At 46.2% G+C, this 10,728-nt stretch overlaps 1 protein-coding gene and 1 long non-coding RNA gene across 2 annotated transcripts in view; one reads left to right on the top strand and one right to left on the bottom strand.

The window, feature by feature from the left end:
- The first annotated feature begins 4 nt into the window (after positions 1-4).
- LOC122472832 lies at positions 5-2,981 on the top strand. Its single transcript, XR_006294530.1, has 3 exons — positions 5-1,041; positions 1,190-1,434; positions 2,596-2,981. It is a non-coding gene; the product is annotated as an uncharacterized LOC122472832 (long non-coding RNA).
- The window catches only part of MEI1 (meiotic double-stranded break formation protein 1), a 79,072-nt gene continuing 69,430 nt past the window's right edge, over positions 1,087-10,728 (bottom strand). Inside the window, exons 27-31 of the mRNA XM_043562750.1 lie at positions 4,393-4,474; positions 3,840-3,946; positions 2,406-2,537; positions 2,107-2,216; positions 1,087-1,276 (exon numbers count right to left, since the gene is read on the bottom strand). Of these exons, the coding sequence (XP_043418685.1) occupies positions 1,231-1,276; positions 2,107-2,216; positions 2,406-2,537; positions 3,840-3,946; positions 4,393-4,474 (477 nt within the window). The 3' untranslated portion in view covers positions 1,087-1,230. The remainder of the gene's footprint in view (positions 1,277-2,106; positions 2,217-2,405; positions 2,538-3,839; positions 3,947-4,392; positions 4,475-10,728) is intronic.

Genomic DNA, 10,728 nt, shown 5'->3' with positions numbered 1-10,728 from the left:
CAGCGCGGTTAGCTGGAGTCCGGTCCCGCCAAACTTGTGCCGGGGCGCGATCGTTCGGCGTTCTGTCACGGTCAGACTGGAGGAAGTTAAGTCTGTGTGGGGTCTGTGCCTGACTTACAGGGCGCGTCAGCGGACTGAGGCCCTGACCCCTGCCGTCCGCGTGACCTTCCAGGCGCCCTGACCGAAACTTTTCATAAGCTGACAGTGTTTTTTAAATCATAGTTGGCAGGATCAGTTTGGTGGGTCACGGACTAACAGTGGTTTTTTTTGTTTTGTTTTGTTTTTTTAAGCCTGTAGGGGCACCTGGCTGGCTCAGTAGGGGAGGAGCATGGGACTTTTGATACCAGGATTGTGAGTTCAGGCCCCTCTTTGGGTGTGGAGATTACTAAAATAAATAAACTTTATTAAAAAAAAAAGAAGAAGAAGAAGAAGAAACCTACAGTGCAGTTCATTAGGGCAGAGTTCATACCAGTTTTGTGCAGGGTCCATACAGCCAAACCCAAGGAGTAAGGGTGGGCTGTCCACTTACGGGCACCCGGATTGGGGACGGCAGGCAAGAGGCACGGTGGGCTGAGCTGGGAACAGGAAGCAGGCACAACGGTGGAGAGCAGACATTAAAAGAACCGCACACTTGGGGATAAAGATACAAGCTCTGGGAAGGGCCCACAGAAAGAAACAAGGAACCTCCTTTGGCCAGGGAAGGGCTGAGCTGGAACAGTTCCACCGAGCTCGCAAGGCAGAGAAGGATTTCACCTGCTCAGCGTCCTTGCCTCAAAATTGTACCTCTCTCCAGCTCCATGTGAGGTGAGGCTGCCTCTTGGAGCACTGGGATCACACCGGTACCAAACATGGACTTTCTCTGCACTTCTAGCCCCGTGGATGGCCTGCGAGTGGCATTTTCTGGGTACAGCTGAGGCATCCAGCTGGTGCTCCTTACATGTTAGCAGAACAAATCCCACCCACTGTCCCTGAGGAGGCCATCCATTCCTTACCGAAGCAATCCACTATCCTACTGGCAGTTATCAGCTCCAGGGAGCCAAGGTAAATTGAGAGTGAAATGTTTTTTTTGGAGAGCTCACAGAGACATGTGAGTGTATCATTTTATTTCCTGATTCCACTTCAACAATAGAGTGAACGGCTACAATTGTCATCCATTTCTCCAACAATTCTGCCCTGACTTTTTCTTCAGGTCACAGTTCTCTCCGTTTCTGGGCCTTCGAGTCATGAGGATCAGTCTCTGATGTGGGACAGGGATACAGCCACCCCTCCCAGGCAACTGGCAGCAAAACATGAGAGGAGAACAGCAGAAAGGTGGAGCCAACCGTGGGAGAACCACACTTCTAGAGCCCAAAAAGGGCAAAAACAGTCACACAAGAACAGAAGAGCTCTTAAGAATAGTGGGCTGGATTCTAAAACTGGGACCCAAACACCTGGGTAGGTAGTTGCTATTCAACAGGGAACATTCCATGCACAAGGGAAAGAGGAGAAAAGAGGAGAGAGAAAAAGGAGGAGGAAGAAGAAAGCCAAGGAGGTAGCCAGTGGGGGTGGGGAGGAAGTACCACCAAACAACACACAGACTGAAGTGTCTCTGGAGCACCACAACCACCCCCAAAGGGCCTCTAGTTACTGCCCACAGCCCCAGGCTCTCTCGGGGACATGTCAGTCACACAGCACCCCCCATGTTGGGCTGAGGGAAGCACCTGTATCTGGGTTTGGGCAACTTTCCCCAAAGCTTTTGGGGAAGGACTAGCTCCTTCCTGAGTTTGGCGATACGGCTTTGGAGATAAACAGAGGTCAAATCCTGATGCTATTACTGTGTGATCCTGGGCATGTCATTTAACCTCTCTGGTCTAAGTTATAGCTATATTAACATCCCTGGCTTCTGTGGGGATTAAGACACAATACATGTAACGTGCCTGGCCCTTGGTGGGAACTTAGAACAGAGTACGTCATTGTCGTTGCTATCACTATTAATTATTCTCACTGACCCACATGCTTTAAAGTACAGGGCTGTAGACAGTGCACCCCTCTGAAGCATGATGCCACAGCCTCCCATAGCCTGGATGACCTTGCCCAGGCCAAGCTCCCAGATGCAGGAAAGGATACAGCATGTCCAGGGGCGGCTCGGCTGAGGAGGTGCTAGGGGAGAGGCCCTCCAAGGAGACGTGCAAGGTCTGGGCCGTGCTCTCATCAGCCAGGAGGCCCATGCTCTGGACCTGGAGCAAGAAGAGGGCAGGGGAGACAGGCCTTCTCAGTGCCTACTCCATCAGATCCTCTCTACCCTCCACCCTCTGTACTCCTGACCTCCCTCTAGCTGCTGTGGCCAGAGGGCTCATCCTCCACAAAGAAGATGGCGTGGAGGGTCTAGCCTTACAGAGGCTCCGTGGCATCCCCTTCCAACCCACCTGCAGGAAGAAGCCACGCAGAGCCTGGAGTGTGGTATTCGACAGGGTAGAGAGGTCAGCCAAAGCTGCGCCTTGCAGAACATGACCCACCTCCTCACGAGAAAGGACACTGCTGCTCTGGAACCGCACAAACTAGGCCAGGGAGAGAAGCCGCAAACACACAGTGATTTGGTATCTCCTTCATTCACAGACATTTCCTGTGTCCCTGCTGTGATTGGCACTGGGCTGGGGGCACAGATCTGAAGCCCACAGAACCCTGCCTTCAGGAGCTCAGAGTTGGTGGGTCCAGGAGAAGTGGAATAAATGAGGCAGAGTATGAAACCCTGAGAGAGTTGGTCCTGCTGACCTCTTCAGTACCCTTCCCCTCACCCCTTGGCCTTGTACCTCACGCTCATGGTCAAAATGGACTATGGTGGTTACCCAAACACACTGCCAGGTGCTCGTACCCCTGCTATTTTCACTTCACTACTTGGAATACTTTTCCTCCTCTTTGCCTAATAATCCTTCAAGCCTCAGCTAAAATGTTACCTTCCTGCTGAATGTTCTTTCATTTTATTAAAGAAATACAGGCATTAATTGAGTGCTTACTACACTCTTACTCACCTCTCCCTCCCAGCTCTGGCAGAAATAATTACAGTGGACCCTTACACCACACGAGAGTGAAATGCATGGGTCCACTTATACACAGATTATTTTCGATAAATACTGTACTGTACTTATGATTTTCTTAATAGCATTTTCTTTTTATAGTTTATTGTAAGAATACAGTATTCAGTACATATAACATACAAAATATGTGTTTACTGACTGTTTATGTTGTCAGTAAGGCTTCCAGTCAACAGTGGGCTATTAGTAGGTAGTTTTGGGGGAGTCAAAAGTTATATTCGGATTTCCAACTGCTCAGGGACCAACATAACCCCCACATTATTCAAGGGTCAACTGTACTCTTCTCTGTGTTCCCACACCAACCACTGATTTATTCATTGATCCGCTTTACTATCATTCACAGGCTCACTGCTTTGTTGTTTATTCAGTGGGCACTTACCACAAGCTAGGTTCTTAGCATATCTTCTACTCTGCCACTAATAACGTCATGTTTTGACTATTAGTTTCCTGTCTATCTCCTTCTCAAGACTGAGAGACCCTTAAAGGGCAGAGCATTTGGCTCAGTAACACCTTTGGTCCCTAGCATAGGATCTGGGTGCGGCAGGTAGGCCCCAGCCAATGATTCATGATTCATATGCAAATAAATTAGGAGTATCTGGGTCTTTTGGGGTGAGAAGATGTAGGTGTTTAGAGGAATTCTCTGAGCAGGCTTCTTGTAGGGTGAAGACCCACCCAGCCCCTCTACCTTCTACCCCTCTACCTGGTCTCCTCAGGACCACCCAGCTCATCACATTGTTCAGACCACAAGACCATCCATTAAGTACTTACCAGGGTCATGAGCCTCAAGATCTCAGGTCTGAGGAAGGAACTCTCTCCAGCATCCAGGAGGGTGAACAGCAAAAACCGATTCCAGGGCTGGGAGACCACATGGAATGCTACAGGAAACACCAGTCACTCTAGGCTGTTACTGCTACTTTTCCATAGACCATGGAGCATTGCTGAAGAGGACTTTCTCGGATTGGCTCAAACAGCTAGAGGCAGGGCATTGGACAAACTGAACGCAGGAAGTTTCTTTCTTCCCTGGGCTTCTATCCACCTATGCTACCTGGCCCAGGGAAACCACATATCCCACTATTGTGGGAAGCAGGCATAGGAAGAGCTCTGCCATTTAAGAGCTTTTGACCTTGGTTGGGCAGGTTCCTTGATCTCTCTGAACTACAATGTCCTCATCTGTATAATGGGCATGGCAATGCCCTTGTAGTATTATGAAAAGAAACAAAATGAGTGTGAGTCAAAGAACAGAGGTTGGAAGTCTGGGACAGGAGGGTGGCAGGGGCTGGCTGCCCCTATGAGAACATCAGAAAATAGGGAGGGTTTCTACCGATGTCTGGGCTCCGGGCATGCAGGTAATCAAGCAAGGCTTCCAGGCAGGCAACACAGGCATAGGACAACAGAGGGTCCTTCTGCAAACAAACAAAAAAACCCCACAGAAGTTAATTTCAGGTTTTGCTACCAATGAGTTTTGGTGTCAATCAAGAAAAAAACATCTGGTTTTCAGAATAATTTGGATTTCAGAATTTCAGATATGGGATTGTAGCCCTGTAGATAGTCAAGGAATGTTCGTTGGTTTCATGTCTAACACACACACAGAGCACAGTGCTTATACTGATGATTCACCTATGTTCTACCTACATTCAAGAGGCTGTTTCAGAAAAGGAGATAAGCCCTGGGCCCCATTAAGAGATTCATAGATTACAGACTCTGTAAGAACCTCACAGTTTATCTAAGCCAGTAAGTTTCAACCTTTTTTTTAAAGCAGAACCTTTCATCAAACAAAATTTTATGCTCTAATAAGCATGCCAAAATATCTCATTGTCATCAGTCATTAGGGAAATGCAAATGAAAACTACCACTACACACCCACCAACACCTAAATTAAAAAGACTGACGATACCATGTGGGTTAGAATGTAGAGCAACTAGAACTCTCATATAGTTCTGGTGGGAAAGTAAATGATGCAACCATTTTGGAAAACAATTTGATGGTTTCTTATAAAGTAAATATGTACTTACCATATGTGCTAGGCGGAATTTTAAGATGGTCCCATGACCTTTGCTCCCAGATGTTATTCCTGTGATTATGTTACATTATAGGGCAAAATGAGATTGTTGGGGCCTTGAAAAACCATTTTCTCTGGCTGGTGGCAGAAGAACCAGAGAGCCTGGAGATGTGAGAAGGACTCAGCACGCATTGCTGCTTTGAAGATAGAGGGGCCCAGTGAGAAAGAATGTGGGCAAAGAGCTAGAAGAGGCCCCTGCAGAAGAAGTGGATTTCTTCCCAGATTCCCGAGATAAGCACCCAGTCTGGCCAACACCTTGATTTCAGCCTTGTGAGACTCTAAGCAAAGAACTTGCTCAAACCCACTCAGACTTCTGATATAGAAAACTGTGAGGTGATAAACGGTGTGGTGTTAAGCCATTAAGTTTGTGATAACTTGTTACACACATTAGAGAACAAATACCTCATTTGACCCAGCAATTCCAGTCCTATATAAGAGAAATAAAACTGTATGTCCACACAAAGACTTGTACTTCCATATGAAGAACAACTGTATGCATAATAGTCAAAAATCTGGAAGTCCCAAATCAATAGGTTAATAGGTAAATAGCTGTGGTATGGCCATATAATGGATGACTACTCACCAGTAAAAAGAAATGAAGTACTGACACACACACCAATATGAATGAAGTTCAAAAGCATTAAGCTAAGTGACAGAAGCTAGACACACAAGACCACATATTGTATGATTTCACTTCTAGGAATTCTAGAAATGGCAAAACTGTAGTGACAGAAAGCTGATCAGTATGTACTGAAGGACAGGGATGAGAAGAGATTAACTACCAAGGGGCACCAGAGAATTATCTAGGGTGATGGAAATGTTCTATATCATGATTGTGGTAGTGTTTATGAAACTATATTTTTGTCAAAACATTTAATTGTACACTTAAAATCAATGAATTTTATTGCATGTAAGTTATAAAAAATGATTTTTTTTAACGTAAAAACAAACAAAGCTATGCTGTTTTCATACTGTTCTTTCAAAGGCAGCAATGTGATGGTTAAGAACATAGGACAGACTTGGGTTTGCATCTTTCCTTAGTCACTTACCATCTATGTGACCCTGGTTAAAGTCACTTACTCTTGCTGAATGGGAATTTTAAAATTACCTGAGTTGCTGAGAGGGTTGAAGGAGAAATGGATACAGAGTGCTCAGCCAATGCTTGCCACAGAGTACACACTCAATAAAGGGTGAGAACATCCTCATGAAATGCATAACAGGAGAAATACGCCCTCCCTTTAAAAACCCCTGGGTTTTCTACACAGAACTCCTAAGTCCTGTAAGGAACACAGCTTGAAGTGTTTGAGCTCTCCACTTACCTCATTTTACAGCTGAGAAAATGAGGCCCAGAGGGAAAATACTTGACCTGAGGACACCTGCATATATCAGTAGGTGGCAGATCTAGAACCAAACCCCGGGCCTTGTGCCCTTTCTCCTTCTCCAACCTAAACTTAACTCTTAACCAGTGGGCACTTCCAGCCTCTTCCCAGGCACACACATGAGCCAGCATGCCTTGGTTTCCCCACCTGGCAAAGAGCTATGGCCCCAGTGCCACTCTCTGACTCTGTCTCCATATTACCTGAGAAACCCAGCAAGCACCACCTGGATGAGGAGCTGGGACCACTGGGCATTAGGAATGCCAGGTACCACCACTCTGGTAACAATGGCCCCTGTTCACAAGATGCACTTCTTGGGACACTGAAAGAACATGGATTTTGTAAACAAAAGGACTTAGGTTCAAAATTTTTTTTTTATTTATTTTGAGACAGAGAGAAACAGAGCATGAACGGGGGAGGGTCAGAGAGAGACAGACACAGAATCCAAAACAGGCTCCAGGCTCTGAGCTGTCAGCACAGAGCCCGACGCAGGGCTCGAACTCACAGACCGTGAGATCATGACCTGAGCCGAAGTCGGCCGCTTAACCGAGCCACCCAGGAGCCCCGAAAAGGATTTAGGTTTAAATCCTGACCTAAAAGTGTGTGAACTTAGGCAGGTTACTTAACCTCTCTGGGATTCTGTTTCCTTGTCTATAAAACGGAGATGATAACTTCTACCTTACAGAGGAGTTGTGATGGATAAATAACATATGTCAGGGCACTTAGGTGGCTCAGTCAGTTAAGTGTCTGACTTCAGCTCATGTCGTGATATCATGGTTCTGAGTTCAAGCCCCACATTGGGCTCTGTGGTGACAGCTCAGAGCCTGGAGCCTGCTTCAGATTCTGTGTCTCCCTCTCTCTCTCTGCCCCTCCCCTGCTCACGCTCTCTCTCTCTGCCTCAAAAATAAATAAACATAAAAAATTTTTAAGTAAATAATGTAGGTCAAGTGTTTGTGCGGAGTAGGCACTTGATAAATGTCTTCTCCCCTTCCTCCCCACCTCCTACTCTCCTAGAACCCTAACCTGACATATACCTCTGCTCTTGTAGGAACGATACCTGAGATCAAAGCCTCACATCTTGTAAAACTAACCAGCTCACTGATTTCCAATCTGGTAACAACATTCTACTCCAACCCGAATCACAAAGCCAAGTCTAAGCACAAGGATAATTGTTTCTTCCCTGCTCAGACACAGCCTTACCTCTCCCCACCTCTCCCCAGGGATGTAGCAATTGGACTGGAATCCAGGAGTTCTTGCTGGGTTTCTGCTTGGAGATCCCCAGCCACGAGACACTCTTATTCCTCCCAAGGTGGCCTGCTCTATTGTTAGTCCTGGCCACAAGAAAGGGCCCCCTCCTGTCTTCCTGCAGCTCCACCTGCTGGCCAAGGTCTCCATCTCCAAAGAAACCCAAAACAAACGTACTGTACGTATTCTCTGGAGACAGAGATTTATAGTCCTGTGGCTCCTCTGAGAAGTAAAAAGGGAACTTTGCCCTGGCTTCTCCCTACTCCAATGCCATGCAAGTCCTCCAATACACAGCCCTCCCCACCACTGCTATTAACCTGCTCTCTTTGCCCCGCGTGGCCCAGCATGGTGAACCCTGAACACCGCCTCCATCCTCACTACAACCAACGCTTTTCTGGGCTGTGCTCCATTCCTGGGGGAATGGAGGCTATTCTCATAGGCCCAAATTGCTTAATGCTGAAAGACTCCTTACATTTTGCAGATAGAGAAATCAAGGATCAGTAAGAGGAATTGACTTGCTAAACTCCTTCAGAGTTAGGAGCGGGGCAGGGACTATGATGCAGAGCTCTATGATTCTGGCTAGTGCACCTTCCACAGCACTGCACTGAGCTACCTCGGCTCAGACAGCTGAAGACTGCACACTCTGCCCAGCACTCAATCGTTGGTGCTGATGTTGCATGGCTGCTTTGGACCAGAGACGTCAGAGGACTAGCACCCAGGGCCCTAGCTTAGGTCTTACTGTCATTTTTTCCCTCTTGATACTGCTTTTTTTTTTTTTTAATAACAGCTTTAATGAGATATAATTCATAAACCACAAAATTAATCTTTTTAAAGGTACAGATCAGGGTACCAAGGTGGCTCAGTCCGTTAAGCATCCAACTTTGGATCATGATTTTGCGGTTTGTGGGTTCAAGACCCATGTCAGGCTCTGTGCTGACAGCTCAGAGCCTGCAGCCTGCTTTGGATTCTGTGTCTTCCTCTTTGGATTCTGTGTCTTCCTCTTTCTCTGCACCTCCTCTGCTTGCTCACAAACCGTGAGATCAGGACCTGAGCAAGGACCAAGAGTCACACACTTAACTGAGCCACTCAGGCGTCCCTAGATCAGTAGTTTCTAGTATATTCACAGAGTTGTACAGCTATTTAATTCCAGAATATTTTCATCATCCCAAAAAGAAACCCCATACTCATTAATAGTTGCTCCCCATTCCCTGACCCCCAACCCCAGTCCTAGGCAACCACTAATCTACTTTCTGTCTCTATGGATTTGCCTATTCTGGACATTTCATCCACATGAAATTATGTAATATGTGGTCTTTTACATCTGGTTTCTTTCACTGAGCATGTTTTCAAGGTTCACCTGCATTGTAGCATGTGAGTGCTTCATTACTTTTTATGGCCATATAGTATTCAATTGTACGTGTATACAATTTGTTGATCCATTCATCAGCTGGTGAACATTGGGGTTGTTTGTACTTGGAACTATTATGAATAGTACTGCTATGAACATGTGTGTTTAAGTTTTTGTGTAGACACACACTTTCAATCTCCTTGGGCACATACCTGGGAATAGCACTGTTGGGCATACAGAAATTCTATGTTTAGCTTTTTGAAGTACTTCCAGGCTGTTTTCCAAAGTAGCTGCACCATTTTGCATTCCCATCCCAATAATGTATGAGGACTCCACTTACTCCACATTCTTGCCAACATTTGATATAATCTGTCGTTTTCATTTTAGCTATCTCAGTGGGTGTGACACGGGCCTCGGTGTCATTTACTTGGGTAACTGTAACAATCTCTTGCTCAACAGTCCACTTGCCTTCAGGCTTTCTCCTCCCACCCCTCTTTCCTACTGTGGTCGCCAGTGACCTTTCAAAAACTCAGTCTGATAGAAGCCCTTCATGGCTCCCCACAGCACCTCTTGGCCTGGCACGTAAGGTACTGACTAGTCTGGCCCCTGCCCAGCTCCTCAGTGTCATCTTCTACTTCTTGCCGCCCCTCAACCTCTCCCTCCCCCATGCACTTCCATATTATGCACTTTTGCTCATGCTGTCCTCCCTGCCTGGAATGCCCTTCCCTCTATCTCTGCCTAGACACTGTTCTAGGCTGAATTCAAATGTCACCTTTTCTGTGAGGCCTTCTCTGACTGCAACCCCCACAAGCAGCGAAAGTTTTTGCCTAAAAGAAATTCATAGTTTTACAGAAGAAGACAGAAATTCAGACCACTGACCATATAATAAAATATGATAAATACAATCCTCATTACAGGACTGAATAAACCACTCTGGGAGCTCAGGAGAGAGAGAGAGACCTCCTCTATTCTTGGATTGCTGTGGGATTAATATTTGCTGAATGTATGAATGATTGAACAAATAAAGAACCATTTTTAAATGACAAAACTATGGAAGGTCTGAAGAAGGCTTATCTCCAGCCCTGAGGGAAGGACACAGAAACAAAATGACTCTTCCATATACTTCCTTGGATTAAGGGCAGTGACAGAAAGGTCACTATGGCTGAAGGCAGGAGGCCAGGGAATTTCTCAGGAGTGTGTCAGTGAGAGAAAGGAGAAAGGGGCTCCTTGGCCCTGTTCAGCAGGCAGTAACAGGGACAGTGACTGTGAGGCTGAGCGGCTCCTCACCACACTTTCCTACAACCAGCACAGGCCCAGTAGCCTCTCATGAAGAATTCATGAGTTATTTCAGTTGGTTACCCTTCCCAGGGACTGCTGAGGACAGTCCAAAACTTCCAGAGAGACAAATACTATATTATTGTACTTAAATGAGCTACCTAGAAGAATCAAATAGTTGAATAGAGACAGAAAGTAGAATGGTGACTGTCAAGGGCTGGGGAGAGGGGACAATGGAGAATTACTGTTTATTGTGGACAGAGCTTTAGTTCGACAAGACAGATGAAAAAGTTTTGCAGATGGAAGGTGGTAGTGTTTGTACAACAATGTAAATGTACTCACTGCCACAGAATT

The sequence above is a fragment of the Prionailurus bengalensis genome, chromosome B4 (assembly GCF_016509475.1).
Source record: "Prionailurus bengalensis isolate Pbe53 chromosome B4, Fcat_Pben_1.1_paternal_pri, whole genome shotgun sequence".
Lineage (NCBI taxonomy): Eukaryota > Metazoa > Chordata > Mammalia > Carnivora > Felidae > Prionailurus > Prionailurus bengalensis.
Note: the sequence above shows the minus strand (reverse complement) of the source record. Positions and strands in the feature narration are given on the sequence as shown.